This window comes from Haemaphysalis longicornis, unplaced genomic scaffold, assembly GCF_048455015.1.
Source record: "Haemaphysalis longicornis isolate Haplotype H1 unplaced genomic scaffold, Haemaphysalis longicornis Haplotype H1 scaffold_5, whole genome shotgun sequence".
In the NCBI taxonomy this organism is placed as follows: domain Eukaryota; kingdom Metazoa; phylum Arthropoda; class Arachnida; order Ixodida; family Ixodidae; genus Haemaphysalis; species Haemaphysalis longicornis.
Genome location: NW_027526385.1, coordinates 64,577,177 through 64,597,718, shown reverse-complemented (window position 1 = coordinate 64,597,718; position 20,542 = coordinate 64,577,177). Strand labels below are relative to the sequence as shown.

Here is a 20,542-nt window from a genome sequence, read left to right as displayed (position 1 = left end):
TGCTACAGGCATAGGGAGGGCCTTGTTTCTTGCTGCCTTGGTGCCAAAAATAGTCGAAGAGGGTCCCCGCTCGTTGACCTTTCCCTACACGCCTTAGACGCTCGATTCATGGCCCAGGGGTTTAAAAGAAGGTCGCTCCAACCCCCAATTCTCGGAGCGGCACTGGCTGCGTTCCCAAAGCGTAGAAAACAATTACGTTAACATAAAAATCCCAGAAAAAAGAAGGGAGAACAGCCTCCACGGTAGCCTGGTTGTATTTGGCATTGGACCCACATTCCCAAGGTCGTGAGCCGGGTCTCCACCCAGGAAGCATGTTTTAAACACGGCAGTCCTTTTTCGGCTACTTACACGCAGACGTTTTGGTCCGTATATCTGTTTGCCAGCCTGTTTTTCTGAGACTCGATTCAGCCACCCGGCCAAGATCTTATATACCCACAGGCAAATCTAAACGTACAAGGCCGATGTCAATGTTCATACTTGTCAACATTATTTAATAAGAACAAGACATTACGCAAATTTACGGCATAAAATCAATACATAAGTGATATTCCCGTATTTCTTTATTTAAACAATTACGAATCATTGGTTTTTCCGACAGCAAATGAAATACTTCGTTGACTGCAGAAAATGTCGCCTGCTGTTTCCCGCGCCATCATAGCTTCTGGCTGAAGTTTATAAATCAAGCGGCAACAGTAAGGAAAGGTTCCACTAAACAGGTTCTACATTCCGCTTGAAACACTCATAGAGTACCGCAACGTGGTTATATAAACATTGTAGTAGGCTGCCTCGATTCACGCGCGTCTCCGCCGTATGGCAGCGATGGTATCGAGGCAGCCGACTTGGAGCAGTAGAACGCGGTAAATTTAAATTGAGTTGAGCAAACCTCTGGCGTGTTGCCTTAGGAGAAACGAGACGGGAGAGGAACAGCATCAGAGGTGGGCGGGAAAGAGAATGGAGGCATTTATTTGGCAGGGCCATCAGTCTACGATCGTCTTTCGTCGACATTTGCAGGGAAAGTAGCAGATGCACGGCCATTTTTTTTCTCCGCATTTCTTCCTCACACTAAGCAACTAAACCTAAATTAACACAAAAACTTATGACTTCCTTCTTTTTCGTCTTTCTTGGCGCCTTGGCTGCTGGTCTTCCTTTCTGTGGTCATTCATCTAACACCTTATTTCCGATTCTTATTCGTTACATATCAGTATATATGCGCGTGTGTTTGTAGCAGTGCCGTGATAAGTAATTGGAGCGGAGATTTCCGAATATCACACAACATTTTTCTCTCTGGCTTTATGACAGCCATTGCCGGTTCACAGGAAGCTCTTTTTTCTATTAGGAAGGACTCTTTTAAACGCACACCGATACAGCCAGGCAGTTTTCCAAAAAATAAATAGCTGTAAATTTACCAGAACATGTTTTGTTTCTGTGATGCTTTTTTGTACACTTAAATGTACTTTTCTGCCTACCTGCTATGATCTCTCACGAGATTGGCAGTATTTAAAAAAATAGATTACTTTTGACCGCACCTGTGCGTGTGCTTGGATGTGTCTGTGTGAGTGTAAAATGCACGTGTCGTTGTTTATTTGTTGGTATTGTACAACTGACTTCTCTCGAAACTCTTGAAGGCGCAGGGGTAAGCGCTTCATGTCAAGACACCTTTAACCTTGACATACTTACCTGGTAGTTGCTCGCCAACAGGTTCCCACGCAGAGCAATACGTGCTTACAACTCAAAATATATTAGTTCGACGAGCGAGAAACTTTATTTTTTGTTGTTCAGTCGTTGAAGTGTGATCCAAACGGTATCTTTTGGTACTGCCAGAAGTGCGTAAGTATCAAGCTCCAGGTCAGGCTGAAAGAAAACCAAGAACATTTCGAAGATAAGCTCATAGTGTACCTTCTACTGAGCACGTCGCAATCTTGCACGCACTAGAAAATTTTAATGGTTTATGACAGTTGACACACAGCTCATTCGTACACGTGTACAAAAGGAAAACAGGACGGCGTAACGGAAATTACAGCACCCCTTTTACGGGTTTTGCGTTTTTGAACATAGGCTGAGTAGCATAAGTGCGTAGCGCAAGTGCATTTGCTAAGGGCTTTAGACAGTACTGTCATCAAGCACACAGACAAGAAAAAAAAACAGCTGCACTGTCTTAATTAAACACGGCGTCGTTTGTGTGTACCCTCAGTTGGCGTCACAAGTTGCGACGCAAAACACATCGACCGCACTAACTTGTTTAATTTGGTTTTTCCTCCACACAGTGACCCAATTCCCAAAACCTGCATTTACGCGTTGTGTTCGATAATTGCATCAGCAATCTCCCAATAATAAAGTGAACTTAACTGTACGACTGACATTCCAAACAGTGTGTATAAACCACATCTAGGTGAATCTTTAATTTGTTGACGTGACGAAGGTAGCAGAGGTCTGAACGCGAAACTGGCTGCGGAGCAGCTACCAAAGTCGGACCAATGTGCTGAGTCTAGATTTATATTAAACCAACTGTTACGACTACATCATTAATGGCATTCTTTATACAGCATTGGTAGTATAAGTATGTGTTGCTTCATGCCGCGGACTTAGCCTTGCACAAAACGGCCCGGAATTGCTGCGCCGAAGCGACACCACATATTTCCCAAAAAATGAAAAATCGCCACTCATCACTTTGTCCTGCAGATTTCAGAAATCTCACCAGTTGGCGAGACACCGAGTTTCGAAAAATTCAGTTGTCCCTAGCGAAAGAAAGGTCCCACGCTGTAGCATGTGGCTCTCCTAGCTTCCGGAGATCACGAAACAAGTTAGTCCACTCCACTTTCTTTTCAAAACAGTTGATAATATAATGATCAAGCCTCATTCCAAGTCCACAATGCAATCCATATTGGTCCAATGATATGCTGAATCCAGCACTTTAATCAGTTCCTGTATTGCTCCTTCTCGCCCTGTCACACTATACTGCTACGAATTGCCTATAATGTGCCACCAGTTTTTTGTGCACTTTGAAATACCCGTACGCCTCATCACAGCTGCGTCCCCAGACGCTCACTTCTCTAGAATGACTCGTTGTTGGCAAGCAAATGCATGTATTCTAGAGTTGCGGCGTCGCTTGGAGGGGCGGTAAATGGCGGAAATGACGTGGGGCGCCCCTAGAAGGCAACCTCGGGTCCGGCCAAAAACGACGCCGAAAGGGACGCGTTCTGTGCACGGCGCATTGCGAGTCGTTTTTTCCCGTCGTTTTTTCTCTTCGTTCATTTCGAAAAACATAATCCGGAAATAAAATGCATGCAAAAACCTGATTCTTAACTGAAGCGGTTCCCTGAATGCGCAAATGTCAGAAACTTTTTTGTAGCGTAGGCTACACTGACCGAGTTTGAGCAGTTTGGCGTGGACCTAGAGGGGCCGTGCTGCGCAAGCACGAGGAGCATTGGATTGGATTGGATTTGGATTAGATTGCATTGGATTGCACTAAATTGAATTGGATTTCATTGGATTAAATTGGATTGTATTGTGGATTAGAAATCCAATACAATTGGAGTACGGGTGTGTAGAGAATTGGGTCTGCACATTCGCCGGTCTGCGCATTCCAGAGGAGTGACGTCATAGCCGCGGTAGGCGCACTGCGGCTGGTGGCTGCCAAGCTGTGCGCCTCCATTGCGTAGTAGCCAAGTCTGACGCTGCGCCGTAGCCGCTTGATAGCCGGTTCTCGTGGCTCCTGGAGAGCCGTGCTGCGCATGCGCGAGGAGCAGTGACTGGACTGGACTGGACCGGACTCGACTGGATTGGATTTGATTGAATTGGATTGAATTGGATTGGATTGGATTAGAAATTGTAGCAGCAGTGCGCGTGATAATCAGCTAATCCTACACAACCAGGAAACCTAAGAATAACCAGCTTAACCTTAGCTAACGCTACGTATATCCTGGCATAGCTGAGCTAAACCATTGCTAATTTTTTTCGATATATCTAGGTCAACCAAAATTTTCAATTTATGCTTGGGGACAGGTATTTCCAGTCCTTTTAATTACTGCTTTCAATGAACGCTGCTTCAATTCCTGAAATCTTTAGACTTCCGCTTTGCAGGTTTTAAAGCTCTGCTCCTTTAAAGTTTTTGCAGATGTAGTTATGGTCACAAGCCACGGTAAAAGATTCCCTTTCTTCAGCTCAAGAAGATTATTTGGAGCAGCAGAGAAAATTGTCCGTTCCGGTGTTTATTTACATTGAGAAAAGTAGTTCGAAAAAAATAGAACTCTCAACACTGCCGATAAACGCTTTCACTCTTTTCTTCCCGTCGGGAAGCACTGCTAAATCTTCAGTTGTCGAAACCCCTGAGTGGCACTGCGTGAGTGCTCGTCGCAGCAGACGAGCGTGGCAGTTTCTACTTTGCTCTTTTTGCATTTTTGAAAGTGGCTTCTGAAGGCGTTTATTGTTGCAACTGAATGAAAGCTGGCCAATTGTCGCTACGCCGATTTAATGATGTAATTCCAGCGCTCGGAAAACGCCAAGACTGAGAAAGAGAGGAAGTGCTTTTTACAAAGTTCCTAAGTTATCTGATGAGTTGAGAGCCGCAATATTTAGCTGAGGTACTCTTAGTCTAAGATCTCAGGGTATTTGTTGATTACGTTCTGGAAGTGCCTAGGATAGTAAAGAGTCGAAAAGGTGGTTCAGGAACTTTTTAAGAAAACCGGTTAGCCAGGACATGAAAAAAGTAATTTTGCATGGTCGTTTACACGGATAAATGGACAGTTTACTTGGAAGTACGTATTCTTTTTGCTGTAAATTTGTGGGCAATAATTTAGGCAATATTTTTACACGTATGTTTTCATTGACCACTTCTGCACTTCGCAAATCCGACAGGTTGGCGCTGTTAAACATGTCTTTATCTAAGATCGCAATGTCGTTAGCTTGTAATCCATTCGTGCATATGTAACAGAAACAAAGTTCATTTGTCTTGTCATCATCCTTGCGGGTTTCGTTTTGTTAGGAGCCTGCTGATTTTGTCTTCAGGCATTCAGGCCTTATGCCTTTTTAGATTTAATGAGACGCCGCTGCACTAAAATAGCAGCCTGAATTTGTATTTTTTAGGCTATCCGTCGTGAATTACACCATGGAGTGAATGATAGCAGCACTTCAGGCATAGAGAAATACAAAGCATTGGCACTAATAAAATCATCCAACTGCTGTCATCCCCAACCATAAACATTATCAGGGTTCATAAAACAGGTCCAAAATAAAGACACATTATCGTAACTGCCATGGTGTCCTTGTGTTATGTACTGGTAGCATGTGGAACGTAAGCGGTACCTTTTGACTAGGTCCCAGCGTGATTCGGAAATGCCGTAGCACTTGCGTCGTGACTGAGGCGAGCTCCAAAAGACCTAATCGGTAGCCAATGCACATACGTGGACCTAGGCCGAAAGGCTGGTAGGCGATTGGGTTGATGAGGTGTTTGTTCTCTGGGCTGAACCTGCACATCAACAAACAAAATGATGGGTACAATGCAATTGTTTTCGCATCACATATAAATTAGATTCTACACACAAATATTTCATAGCCTCCATTAGCCAACGCTGGTTCCTTTTGCTGATTAGGGTACACTTTCTATTGATACAATTTCGTAGGTAACAAAAAGGCGTTGACACTACTCCTGAAGCAAATATTTCCTAGTGTCTGCTTGCTGTTGTAGACTGCGAAAGCACCACGGAGCTTGCCGTAAGCATCGCCTGGTGTGGATCAATATATACATTTATAAATATTGTAAAGGCCTTGGGTACTCGGTGAGGTAAGGCGTTTATTTTACGACCAAGCCGTCTCGGAACACCGGTCCAGCAACCAACGATGATGATGGTCAGTCTCGTAGTAGACGAAGCGTTCCTCGTTGTGTTTGGTGATGGGGATAAAGGAGCAGTGAAATAAATGATTTTCTACGCTTCGGAGCTCCGCGCTCACCATATCTGCTTTCTGCCCATAATTTTCACAGGCCGTTTTTCCACCTTACTAGAGTAGTACAGTGGACAGTTGCACCAAGTCGCCAGTGCCTCAACAATGTGACGGGATAAGCGTAACTTTACAGAGAGCATTCGCGCTGCAAACGACCAGCCTAATGCCACTTCTCCATACTGTTTATCACAATGACTTGAAAGAGCAGTATTTTGTTGAAGTGCCTTCAGTGACCAGGCATCCTTTAAGTCCGCTGGTGTCTCCTCCCTTTGGGAGATTGGATTGGTAAACTGGCTTCCTCCTATGTACCATTTCTGTACTACTTCATTTGGAGTACCGCGCAGCGATTACGGCTCACCACCAAGCTTTGAATAATAACTGGGAAAGTTTCGAGCTCACCGCCATACGCTTTCCGGTCTGTTGATATTAACGCATGCAATATGATGGCAACTTAGACAACTTTTGATGTACTGCCTTTCCCATTGATATATGCATCAATTAAAATTTTTTGACGTACCATGCCTCATTTACCCTCAGCCGACTTCACTTCCTCAGGGCTCCCTACATACACCTTTTCGGTCCAGTAGTTGTAGCTGCCAGGCCTCGTTCGTTTCATCACTCGTGGCAGAGTTCTTGCCTTAGTATTGCTTAACAAACTTGCTGAGCTAATTGGTTCATGCTTACTGGAAAGAACAAAATGAGCGCTAAAGAGACGAAGATGAAGTAGACACAAAGAACACATACAGGTGCCGCGGTGTCTGTATGTGTTCTTTTTGTTTACTTTGTTTTCATCTCCTTGGCGGCCATTTTATTCCTTCCAGTTAGTATTTCAAGCTATCTGGGTCTTACGCAAAAACCACATGCGCAGTTGCGACTTTGTTCGCTTCAATATCTACTCCTATTGACAGCATTATACCTACCGCCAGTGGAGAAGGGAAGACATGTGTGCCGGTTTTTGCCTGTAAAAGACTCTTTCAGGTGATATTTTTTGTTTTATAAAGAACACCAGTATATAATAACAGGGGAATATTTTACGAGGCACAAAATCGAAACTTTCCCTTAGATTGCAAACTTGGGCTGCCATTATTCATGGAATGATATTCAAATCGTGTCATTGCTTGGTATTAAACGAGTTCGTTCATATTTACTGGAAAGTTCAGCTTGAACGCAAAAACGAAGGACTGTAGAAAATGAAACAAGGACAAAATACTCTCACAACGAACACGGTCACTATTTTGTCACGATGCTGTCCAAGTTAATCAAGAAAAACACGGGCCACAATGAAAGACAGAAAAAAATTTTTCTCGGTTTTACTCTCTACCACCCTTCGTTTTGCGTTCCAGCTGAGATGTACTGTGAATAGAATACCGGTGATCAGGAGCTCCAAACTGCCGCAAGAAATATTGCCAACTAACCCTTAAGGACATTTTATCGTGTTGATTAATGCTAGACGCGGTACTAATATCAAGGATAAGGGTGTATGATAATTTTGCGCGCTGTATCGTGTATAGTCTTCGCTACTACTTGACACGTTACTTTCACTGCTCTGATTGGTCGTATATATGTTTACGTGTAAAGGCAGCCTTATATTAAATTGTAAAATGTCGTTCCATAGTGTCACTATGGTTTTCGCTTTCTTTGTTGCTGCAAACATAGCATATAGCTAAGGGTGCGGGTGCTTGGAGCAATCGCAGGGCGCCATTTCGCTTGGCCCTTTTTTAAGTTTGTGGTGGAAATTAAAATGAAATTATTGATGATTGCACGAGGGGATCCCTCGTAAGAGCAATATGCAAAGGTTAAATAACTTTTGTTAGTATTGTATTCCTTTGGTGTTCCTACTGTAGTTTTGCGGTCTCGTGAACAGAATAATATAATACCTGCCTCTCCGGGCCATTGAAATGTGTGCAAACGCAACCTTAACTACGCTGGCCACAAGCAGTGTCAAAACAAAGCAAGAAGGCCACTTGCCTGTCGGGGTCAAACTTTTCGGGGTCCACCCACAAAAGTGGATCGTGGTGTAACTGATACACGGGGACCATTACCGAGGTATCTTTTTTAATAAGGTAGCTACCCCACTGGTAGTCTTCTTCGGCACAGCGCGTCGTAAATCTGGGCAGAGCAACAAATCATAACAATGTGCGCTGAGGCAAAGAAAAGTATTAATTTCAAAATAAACTTGAAACTGTGGCTGCGCACTGGTAATCAAGCAGATGGTACAATTTTCCGTAAAAAATTGAACTGGTTCAGTGCGGAAATATACAGAAATTAAGGGTAAATACTGAAATACTCGCACTTGGTAGGTCTGGGCTTAAAGCAGCATTGACGACAGGTACACAGCTTTTACTAGTAACACTATGTAAATAAGGTCCGTTCTGCTTCACAGTGATTCCAGAATATCTGAAGCTTCATTTGTGTTGGTTATTTTTAATCAGCCAGCTCTGTCCTGCGTTTTGTGTTCTTGCTTTCACAGTTTATACTTGTATGCGGCTTACTGTTGAGAGCATAATTACTAGCAAAAAGAGAAACCCGTGCACTGAAATACTTACGAAATGACAGGCGGGTACAATCTCAGTGTTTCCGAAATAACTTGGTTTGTGTAGGTAAGATTTGTAAGTGTATCATGGGACAGATGATCTCCCTGTAACGAAAGGATATGTTCAGATGTTGAGAGCAAAACTAAAAGGGAGCGAAAAATAAGGGATCAATGATAATAACTGTTCTGTGCTAATTTGTCAATCTTTATTTTGTGTAAGCGGCTTTTTGTCATTTCTGCTGCCATTATATATCCTATATTTCAATATTTTTTTCACGTAGGGAAGTTTTTCATTCTCTACGTGTCTGTCTCATCTGTACCCTACATGAAGATAGCGCCGTTACGTTTATTTTTCGCAGACCTCGTTCGCAGCGCTGTGCCCCCATTTTCCGTCGAACTTTGGAGAACCGCGACACGAATTTTTAATGTTATAGTGCATGTACCACTTTCTGGATGTGAATGGGGGTGCACGAGTTACAGCAGCCAAAGTCCCACTTCCTCGTGCACTGCTACAGATGGCACGCTCGCAATCACTGACTCACAACTTCTCTGCAGGCCTACTCTCCCCAATTGCCCTCAAAATCCTCTCCCGTAGAGCGCAGTCCTACCCCGAGCCCCGAATGGACTGCAGTCTAAACAGGCGCAGAAGCCAATGTGGCGGCCCGCCGTGCAGCTCGAGCTCTTTTTACCCGAGCAGAATCTTCTTTTACCGGGAACTTCCAGATTTCCGGACGCTCTAGTCTCGGACCAGGACATCACCCAACACTTCCGCATCCTCCGCCGGATATATCCTTTCCCACCCCAATGCTTCGGCCACGACGAAACTCGACCGCCGCTGGCGGCTCCTCCAAACACACAAAACGTCCTGCCTATGTATATTTTACTGTATCAACTCCATACTATTTCCTTGTTTCTATTCCCTCAATGATCGCGCCGGACACCCCCTATAACTCTATCTCCGAGTGTCCCCACAATCCATTTTACCCTGACAAACCAGTCTGCCCTGCTCGCCGGAAAACACCGCATCCTCCGCCAACCCTCGCACCTAGCGCCAGTTTTAAATTAAAGTGTTCCTGCTCCTCCTCCCTCCAACACTAGCGCCTGGATCGAAACACACCGAGAACATTGGGTGCCGCCTTGCACCGGATTTTGTTTTCGTGCGGCATTCTGTCCCTGTGGGACCTTCGTTGAGAGGTTCTCACTCCATCAAATGACATTGGCCATCGCCAGTCTTTCTAGGCTGCCGCCGACGCACGCCGATGGCATTAAGAACCGGCATAATCCTTTCCCAGAGGTAGGCGACCTTTTCAGCCTTCCTACATATACACGACACGCGAATTTTTAAAGTGGGGTGTATACGCTTATGAGTTAAAACAACGGGAAGGTAAAACGCGAATCTGTTTTACTGAACCAATTGAACCCAGTTCCGCCCAGGGCGACATCTGCGGAATCCGCGGAGCGGCGGTCATTTTGCGTCGGTTGGTTCGGACGTCAACGGACGCTCGCCCGAGTACGGCGGCGGCGTCATTGCGCAAATTTACCCGTTCCCGCAAAGGAATCGGCAGCTAAACGTCAGCAACGGGAGGTTCCCTCCCCTCCCCTTACCTCAAGCGGGAGAGAGAGAACCCCGCCCCTACAATACCACTGCTCCCTCTATCGGCGGGTCAGGGTACCCGTGTCTGCGGGGCCACTGGCGGGTTTAGCAACCTGCTCTTACCCCAGCGTGATGCATGACCTACAGCATACGGACGAAAAGGCTACAACAGCTCTGATGTTGAAATTACCCTCAAGAAAATTCCGCGTTCTGAAGGTTCAGTGGAGTTTGTTTAATAAAAATGAAATGAAAGAATGTTTTGGAGAAACGCTCCAGGACAATTTCCTGTGTTTCGTATCACGTAGTAGGGCCTGATTTAAACTATGGTGTAGACTAGCGCTTCGGGTGGGGGGGGGGTAGTTTTGGGTGGAGCAAATTAGTTGGACACAGAGAAAAGCTTCTAGTGGCCACATATAGCTTTAAAGGGAGCAGACGTCTGCACCCAATTGTGAAACATTTCACCCAATGGTTTCAGTGTTACTCAGCTATTAGGGCAGAGCTGATATAATAGTGTGGACATTCGTTTAGAATCGCTTTAATACCCTCATTCACTACTAAGACCATGAGTTAGGTGTGATCGCGATCATGTTCCTTCATTGAGCACAGCGGAATGTCATCTTGCTCTACACTGTGTGCTCTGAGGGATGGTGACGCATGAGCAGAAACTTATAACTGCCCTTTTATCAATATCACAGCAGCGCTTGAAAGGCATACTACCAAACATAACGAAAGCCGACTCGTGGAGATACAAAACGGCAACGTACAACAGGGAAGAATACCAATCTTGCAGCCATAATAAGCCCATCATGCTACATTTAGACAATGGTCGGTTTCAAGCGCAGTCGCTTAATTCTGTATTTTTTGCGCAACATAACCCCGATGTACCACAGAGTTATAACAAAGTAATTCTGTAAGCCGCCGTCATGGAGTAATCATAGCTGCGGGACTGCTGACGCCAGAATATTTGTTGCCACATTTTATTTACATTGCGAAATGAACTGTCATAAGAAATTTCACGGAAGTTCCCAACAACATTAGGTGAAACTCGTCTATTTAAAGCGTTTTTCCTTGTTTGTCTCTATTTTCTGATCGGAAATGGTATCAAAAAGCAAAAAAAATAACCTTTTTTCTCTTCAGAGCCCGCTGAGCATTGGTTTGGTACCTCACCTCTGCTTTGTAAGCATCCAATGCTTCCTTCCTCATTTTTTCTTGAATATCGGGGTGCTTGCCCATCAGGTAGAACCAGAACGTCATGGCCAACCTCGTGGTGTCATACCTGCGCAACGAACAAAATTGTGGCAGCATGCGCAGCAAAAAAAAAATGGATGGTAATTACGATATTTAGTGACTAATGCGAAACTTGAGCTAAGCTGTTTGCCTCCCTCATCTTTCGGAAAGAACAGGCTGATTCTATATAGGCAGGCTGTGATTGTATAGGCAGACTTTATACTATCAATAACAGGCTACGAGTGTCGTTAATACCGCGGAAAATCGGTCTTGTGCAAAACATTTCACATCAGCCGTTGAAGACGGAGCGGAGCGCAGTGCGACTGCCACGCTAATCGTGACATCGCAAGATGCAGCGAGTGGGCGCGGTTCTCAGCAGCGCCGCAGAAACCTCATGTCATGCAGCGCTTTGTTTCAATGTATAGTACGGGTGGACACGGTTGCCCCATGCGTTGGTGATCGCGTCATCCGCGAACGCAGGATGGCGTGCGCTACTCAGACGCCATCTCGTAACGGGTCGCCGCCGCGCAGCACGTATCGAGTGGCACCCGCGGCACTCGGCTTTCCTGCTCACACTTTCGCCATACTCTCCTCCCTCGCTGTCATCATAGCTCTCTTCGGTGTCCTCTTGTGATCAATTACATCGTGGGACAACGGTGATGGACGCCGCGAAACCACAAGAGTGGTTGCGTAACACCTGCGCTCTAAAGCGTTTTGACCTCAGCAACTAAGGTAACTCAAAGCCCACTCGTGTACAAAAATTAATGTTCGCATCATCTCCCTTTAAAAGATCGCCTGATTGGTTAGGTCACTTCATAAATACCCTAAAGATAAAATATGCAAATTTCTATGTTCAGATGGATGTACGAAACTGCATGCTGCAAAAAAATAAACAAATATCACTTTTTTCTTCTATCAGCCTTTTGAGCAACACTAGAACCCCGATTATAAGACTTTCTCGGTACCCTTAAAAAATCGTCGTATAATGCGGTCATCGTGCTATTTGAACCACAAAAGTTACCCCTGTAAATACGGTTTCCCGCAACACATTTGCAAGAAATTTCAATGTAAACTCCAAGCAGCTAAACGAGTACAGGGCTCGCAAACACAAATCAATAAAAAATTGGCCGCGTATCTGCTCCTTTCGTCGCAAATGTCGAAAAAAGGCGATAGTCTTTCGTCGACCTTTGCCAATTGAATGCCTCCCTTCACTTTCCCGCTCAGCTCTCATGCTGTTCCTCTTCCGACGCAAGCCTCCCAAGGTAAGTGGCCAGAGGTTTGCTGAAGTCAATTAAAATTTACGGCGTTCCGAGGCTCTAGGCCGGGTGACTTGATGACAGCGATGCCGTACGGCGGAGACACGCATGAATCGAGGCACCCTACTTCAACGTTTATAGAACAGCGTTGGCCTGCTCCACGTGCCTTCCAAGCAAAACGGGGGACATATCTAGTGGAACCCTTCGTAACTGCTGCCGCCTGATTTTGTAACAAAAGCTACACTGGCCGAGGTTGAGCAGTTTCGCGTGTGCCGTGAAGGGTCGTTCTGCGCAAGCGCGAGGGACATTGGAGTCGATTGGCTTGGCTTGGCTTGACTTGGCTTAGATTGTACTGGATTTGGATTGGATTGGATTAAAATGGATTGTGTTGGATTGTGTTGTCATAGCCGCGGCAGACGCACTGGCGCCGGCGCGTGCCCAGGTGTGCGCCTCAATTGAGCAGTAGCCAAGTCTCACGCTGCACCGGAGCCGCTTGATAGCCGTTTCGCGTGGCTCGTGCAGAGCCGTGCTGAGCATGCGCGAGGAGCAGTGACTTGACAGGACTGGACTGGACTGAACTGGATTACGCTGAATTGGACAGGACAGGATTGGACTGGATTACTGAACCTTAGCTCACGCTACGTATATCCTGGCATAGCAGAGCTAAGCCACTACTAATTTTTTTAAATGCCGACAGAAGCTATAGTAGCACTGGCGACAGCATGCGACGGAGTGAATTTTTTAGTATATGTGGATTTAGTATGTCATTTCGCAAAAACCAAGCATCCATGAAGTTTTTTTTATAAAGGAATATTGTTTTATCATTTATGTATTGGTTTTCTGCTTGATATTTGCGTAATATCTTGTTGTTGTTGAACAATGTTGACAAGTATGACCATTGACACCGGGCTTAGATGGTTAGATTTGGGTGTGGTTTTATAAGACCATTGCGCAGCGTTAGTGTCACTTTGGCCGGGTGGCTGAATCGAGTAACAGACAGACAAATAGACATGCAGAGAGACCAAAATTTTTGCGTTTAAGTAGCCCAAGAAAGACGTAAACGTAAAACGTAAACGTAAATGCCCAAACGTAAACGTAAATGCCCAAAGAATAATGCAGTGCTGGTACCAATCACCCTGTATAAGACCAAAACTTGTACCGAAGTCCACTGCAGCGATTCCCGCCCACCAGTTAGTGCGAATCATGGAACCCACGATTACAACACACACATGTGGAAACTCAAAAGCCCGTTCACACGTTTGTTGTTATTATACCGCAAGCTATACTATGCTATCTGGGGCAGTATTCACGGGGTGAAAAGATTTACCCTTGAGCGCTATAGGTCAATTCCCACCCTTTTCCGCAAGCGCCCGGCAAGGAGCAGCGGCCCGATAACTGGGAGAGATAGACGGCAGGGGACAGATAGGCGAGGGGGAAAGGAGGCGTGCGCGGGACCAGTGCGCGAAAGGTGGCGGAGGAAGGCGAGGAGGCCACAGCCGCAGCGATAAGTGCTCGCCACGAAGGAAGGCCATGAGGCCACGTGCGGCGCAGAACCATGTGCGATGGAGGAAGACGAACATCCAGCTGTGGTCCCTCGTACAGCGGCGAGGCTTAAACAACGCCGGGAGGCGAAAAACATGAAAAGACGCTACTGTTGCGGAAATATTGTGTGCTTTCAAGTCTTAGGCATCAGTGTGAGCTTCCTTAATTATTGTCTCTCGTTTGGAACGAGCTTCATGGAATTTGAGTTTCCACATCGCGGAGGTTGAAATTTATATGTTTGCACTGTATGCGTCCCTTGCCATAGATGATGGGGTGCTATTTGATTGTGTCGATCAACATTTCTACCGAGAACGGGATCTGGGCACTCGTTTTCTGGCAAAGCACTCCGAAGAAAAATTGTGTATTCGTGTTTTGGCATGATATAGCGGTGGAAATCTCGCCTCCTCCTTCCAGGGAAAGAGGGACGGCGCGACGGCGGCGACAAAATTTGGTCGAGACCAATCTCTCTAGTAGCCGACGAACTCAATGACGGCGACACGAGCAACATAAATCGTGTCGCTTTTGTGGCTTTTGGTCGCTCGAGTCCAATGTGTGAACGGGGCTTCAGCCTGTCCGCGTAACCTCGTTGGCGATTCACTGCTGGGTGGAAGAATAGAGCATCTGCCCGCTGCCACCGCGAACGCTGCTCAACAAGAGGAAACGACAGCGAGGAGAGGGGGAAAGCGTTTGTGCAAAAGAGCGACCGCTTGCTGGAGGGGAGAGCAACGAAACATGAGACGAAGAAAGCTATGCCGGAGGACATCACTGATTGCGCGGGCTTTAGGTCCACGGAGCAGGCCCGCAACACTTTTCTTTGTCCTCCGGTCGGTTGCGTGCTTCGCGTGGGTCGCCTGATAACGTGGGTCCGGCATGAAATTGCGTCGGATAACCGGGGTTTTTATTGAAATATGCTACGGGACCTAGCCGGGACTGTACTAGTCCGTCAGAAAACCCGGCTCGTTGTAAAATGCGGGGTTACATAGAACCGGGTTCCTCTGTATGTAGAAGCAGCGGCCTATTGCATTGGGTTTTTCTTTTGGGAACTTTTGTAGCGAAAGCTACACTACGCCACCTCAGGCAATCTTCCCTGGGTAACCAGTTTTGACATTCAGAGCTAGAGGTCAAACCCCAACCCCTTCTACAAGCGCCCTGCAGGAAGCAGTGACCTGATGGCGGGGAGAGATAAGCGGAAGGGTAGAGATATGCGAGGAGGGAACGAAGACGTGCGTGGGAGCCGTGTCGCCACCTGGCGGAAGAAGGCGAGAAGGCCGTCGCCGCAGTAATAAGCACGCGCCACGAAGCAAGGGCAGGAGGCCACGCGCGGCGCAGAGCTGTGTGCGATGGAGGCAGACGAACTTCCAACCGTGGTCGCTCGTACAGCGGTGAGGCTTAAACAACACCATGAGGCGAAAAAGAGGAAACACGCTACTGTTTCGTACAGCTTCACTACCATCACGTCTTACGCAAGCCGAAGAGAGACTTCAGCGCTTGTCTGTGTTGTCCCCCTTCGTCCTTCGTCGAATTTTTTGGGCTTAATAAAGTTCATTGTCTGTCTGTCTGTTACTCATCCATCGAAAGCAGCTTGTTTCTTGCATTAGAACGCACGTAAAACACGGCGTCCTGCATGAAGACTGATTATTGGGGCTAGCCGCTTTTGAAGGCAGCAATAAGTTTCAAATCACCTCAACTTTCTGAATTGCATGAACAGCTGCTGCTTCAATCAATTCAGATTAGCTGTGAGTAGTACCAAAACAACTACGGCAGGGGCATGAGGGGGGACGCTTCGAGAAATATTTCCGGGTTACGACTCAGTATCAATATGTTACACGCTTTCTCAGCCCATCACTTGCCCCCTACCTCTCCAACAACTGAATACATGCGACCCCTCAACTGGTTATCCTGCTGTTAATTACGAGACGCAGATACGATATGCAGGGGGCAGACTTCCGTCGATGCCACCATAAATAAGATAGCGGCAGGTGTGGATTTCAACACATGCTACAGATTTAATTTAAATTTATTTTATTTCAATAAATGTAGATAAAATTTCATTTATTCGGAATTTAATTAATTTTAGAAAATCCGCCATCACTTCTTACGGTGGAATATAGGTCATTATCCTTTTTGGCTCTTTATTCTAGAACAACTACATTTTCACAAACCAGGCCATCAGAACAAGTTGCTCAGGAATGCATATGGCGTCATCCGCTGGCGGCCTCGACCAGATCACACGACCGCACAGTGAAAGTGAACATCGGGCCCTAAGTTACTACGCGGGTTAGTGCAAAAATAGCGTTCCAAATTCTTTTCTCGCCTATTCACGCTGACAGCGCCTTTCCATATTCAATGCCAGGCAGCAGCCCTAAATTCCGTCTGTGGAAGTGCGGACATCATTGCCACACGCCTATAGAGACTGCGGGCGACCCCCGTAAACATTGTTTGTGTGCAGCGGGCAGAAGAAGCATAAATTGTCGAGTACGCGACTGGATAGAGGGCGAGGAAAGAAGAGCAATTTTTGCGCTGTGTCACTTTACCGTAAACCTATTCAGGCTTGAGTGCATGTCGCAGTGTGCGATATTATTCGTCTCATTTCTTGTTTGGCTTTTCCTAAATCGTCGTCGTACAATTTCATCTTAGATCGGCTGGGTTAAACGGATATTGTACGGCCCGCCTTGATTATTCCTGCCTATACGTTCCCTGATAGAGAATAAGTGATCGTCCCACCCTCATTGCGGCCGCAATCCGTGATTCAGATTCCGCGCGCGTCTCGTCAGCGCGCACAGTTTGGCATGCTAGAACATAGACGTCGCAGCAAAAAGTGAAAGCCGCTGGGGAGAGCGAACAAGGGGAGAGCAATGCACAAAGGCAGAACGACGAGAGCGGTGCGATGGAGGAAGAGGGAATAGTGAGAGCTAGGCGCTCGGTGGCGCGGGGACATCAGCGGCCCACGCAAATGATTTTTTTCCTGGTCCACAGTCGGCGCTTCTCTTTATTTTAGTCCGTGGTAGAGAGCTACCTTAAGTAGCGCTTACTTTTCCGGCAGATAAGTTCGCTAAAATACGCCCTGTCAGCGCAAGTTAAGTTCTTGAAACACTTTAAGGGCAGAAAAATGTCCGTACGCAAAAGGGATACGTACGTTAGGTTTGTGAATAGGGGGCATCCTTCCTGCCTAGTTGTGGACTGTTTTCCTTGCTTTCGGAGACGCTCGAATAGGCTCGTCAACCAAATTAAATGCAGATGGTCTATAGGGGGCATCCAACTCAAAGTAATGAATTCACTCAACCCAGGCCGGTGTTCTACATGCACGATGGAGCTGAATGTCGCACGATAAGAAATAAGCACGTAAGCTTTGCAGGGATATCATCCCAAGGCGGGGTAAACAGACTATTATCAGGAACCATAGAAAGGAAAGTAGATGGAACAGTTAGGCGCCCGCCAAGGATGAATTTTAACAGTCAATAGAGACCTATAAAACCTAAAAAGGTGGAATGGGCAAAAATGGTTTTGGAATCAGATAGAAATGAGTGCACTGATATGTAATACACAAACGCAGTGCCGAATACAGGGCCTAGATGAACACATTCTGAATAGTATAGAACGTCATATTCTGTGAAAATATCGCGCTGCCATGGAGTGCATCGTAATAGGTTGCCAAAGTATCAACTGAACCCTAAGAGGAGAGGAGGTCTACGTTTCTGAAGCGCTATGCTTCAAAGATATTATAATAAGACGTATCGCAGGGTAGATTAAAAAGAAAAGTTAGGCTTTGGAATAAAAAAATAGGAAAAGAGGCAGTGACAGGGACAGGGCCATCATAACTTTAGTTTTAGATGTTGTAGTATAGAAAGTTCGGACATTTCGCATGATACATACCTGACTAATATGACACTTCTGATCACCCTTCCGATCCCACTTCTGATCACACTTCTAAATTACGGGCAAGCATTTCGACATCATCACCATCTATTACAACACAGCATAATCGCGCACACTCTCCTTGAAGTCACCCGGAACTTTCGGTATTTTTTTTTTCGCACGAAGAGTTGTGCGTAAAGGAACAAAGGAACTTACCCTCCCATAAACGTGGACATTCCATTTGCAGCTAGAGTGTTCATTTTTATAGGAGATAGAGGCGCTAAAAAGAAAAGGAAGCAAGGCAAACATTTGAACTCTCTACAGTAGACGAACTTGCAGGACATTTTAGATTGACAGTTTACGAAGATACGAGGCTTTATATTAAAAAAAATGAAATTAATCTGCGATTGCTGCAGTATGTGACTGTTGCATGACAGTGAGAAAGAGACAGAGAAAAAGGGTGAGAGGGAGAGAGACTAATATTAGTCCGGCGGGATAGTGGTTTGGTGTATTTGAAGTTCGGCGGTGGCAATAGCAGCTCTAGTGACCAGGAGTTTTTGGACTCACAAGTTCGAGCTGCCCATCGCACCCTCCTAGAGCTGGTCACTATTTACATATGCGAACGGATCTTAGGTTATGCCCACATAAAGTGAACCCTGATTATTAGCGAGCCCTGTATGAGCGGGGTGGATTATGGCGACGGGCAGGACGGTAATGCATCACCATGTTCGACAGGTGTTTATCGGGTCCTTATCAGATCGGACAACTTGATAGCGGTGCGGCTAGGCCCGGCACGGATTGTAAGTACTTGTGCGCATTATAAGCGACGTCAATACCACCACACAAGTGCGCTTACAGGCACAAATGAGCTTACCCAGTGTGTTCTGGGGTTAACAGAACAGAATTTCCAACTTTGATGTAGGACGGAAGGCCGAATGCAACTGTGCCGTACTCTATAGTCCTCACAAAATTGCGTATTTAAATGAGCCAAGGATATTCGGAACGGAATGAGACAGAATGTTGAGTAAATTTTAACTCTGAAAGTTGAAATAATTCAGAATTATTATTATCTTGGATGGCCTGAAAACGATGCCGGTGTCTGTTTGATGAACTCCGTGTTCATACTCGCAATTTGATGGTTTTTAGTGACCTTTCTGCTACTATTTTTGTTTCTTAGTCGTAGCTCCCAGCTTTGAAGATTTGACTCCAAGTTCAGAAGCGAGAGCTTGCTTTCCTTCCTAGACTAGCTTTTGATACGCCATTTCTGCCATAGTTAGCGCATAGGAGGAAACTAGCTGTACAGAAAATAACCGATACCTTTGAGCAAGCGGATTTATGGTCATAACTGATAGCTAAAAGTGTTGCATGAATTCGAAACAACAAACACGTCTCCGTTCCTAACAGAACTTGCAAAAGCAAAGCTCGAGGAGGTGAACAAGAATGGGGAAGGAAGTGGGTAAACCAAGCACATTGAAGTTTAATGTGTAAGCACTGCAAATTTAATGGACACAATAAGTTTCAAATAACTAACTTGAAATACATTACATGCTTAAAAATTTAACGGGAGCCCCAGAAGTCTACTCCGCGATGAACTAGCATAGCAGGTGATTTTGAAAGTCTAGAATATCAGCGCATACAAATATCGCCACAATCATTGTTATCGGTCATCGTCATCGCCGTAATAATGCTTATATCTAGTGCACAACCAGAGTCTGTCCTATGGACTTCCAAAACTCGTATATTTATTACACGTCCCCGTCAAATAGTCATCTTTCTTCCACTAACAGTACTGATGTTGCGAAAATAACGCTTTTTTTTCTTTCGTAGTAAATTCTGTCATTATCAGCTCTTCAGCTGAGAGCATTTTTCATAGTGAAAGCTAAACACTTATTACATTGATATGAGGGGGAAGCCACGCCATGAAGAAAAACATTTGCATTAGTAATCTCAATGACGTTAACTCACGTCACCATTCTTGCAGAACTTTAAAGCTTATGCTTAGCCTGGTAATACGTTGCGTCATCGGAAGATTTTTCAAGCCGTGCTGCGACGGGTTTTAAAAAACATTATTCCTAGAATAGTTTATCAATGTGCCCAAAACAGCTTACAATGTATTTCTTTGTAAATTGATCATGTTTAAATGATTCATGGTCTTCGTTCCATGGATCGTTCAATAAACGACCATGGATAGGCTTGATTCCGTGGGCACACGAGGTAAAAAGAATTGTCGAAAAGCAAGCGTATGGGCTATTTCTTTCTAACCTAGCTGACGCTGAAATAAAAGATAGTGGTTACTCGGCTTATAACAGTGCCCTGCTTCAAGAACTGCGCATAAATATGACCCGTATGAGCTACAGCGACTGGAAATGCCCAATAAGCAACTGAGACTGCCCTTTGCGTGAAACATAGAAAACCTAGAAAGCAATAGGTATCTTAAAACACAAATATTAGCGGCACGATGTAGTCTTACTTCCGCTTTTAAGGTTCCTTGATCAGTAGACATTAGCAGCGGATAACAATGGTCATTGCTAAAGCAATAAGAATACGAAAACGTAGAGGCGTATCATGTCAACTATATGTTTTTTTACCGTCGAACAA

At 45.4% G+C, this 20,542-nt stretch overlaps 1 protein-coding gene across 1 annotated transcript in view; it reads right to left on the bottom strand.

Annotated features, from left to right (window-relative positions):
* Positions 1-1,743: 1,743 nt before the first annotated feature.
* The window catches only part of LOC144138338 (cytochrome P450 3A5-like), a 47,883-nt gene continuing 29,084 nt past the window's right edge, over positions 1,744-20,542 (bottom strand). Inside the window, exons 9-14 of the mRNA XM_077670571.1 lie at positions 18,161-18,224; positions 11,232-11,340; positions 8,484-8,575; positions 7,906-8,046; positions 5,302-5,464; positions 1,744-1,851 (exon numbers count right to left, since the gene is read on the bottom strand). Coding sequence (XP_077526697.1) covers positions 1,762-1,851; positions 5,302-5,464; positions 7,906-8,046; positions 8,484-8,575; positions 11,232-11,340; positions 18,161-18,224 — 659 coding nt within the window. The 3' untranslated portion in view covers positions 1,744-1,761. The remainder of the gene's footprint in view (positions 1,852-5,301; positions 5,465-7,905; positions 8,047-8,483; positions 8,576-11,231; positions 11,341-18,160; positions 18,225-20,542) is intronic.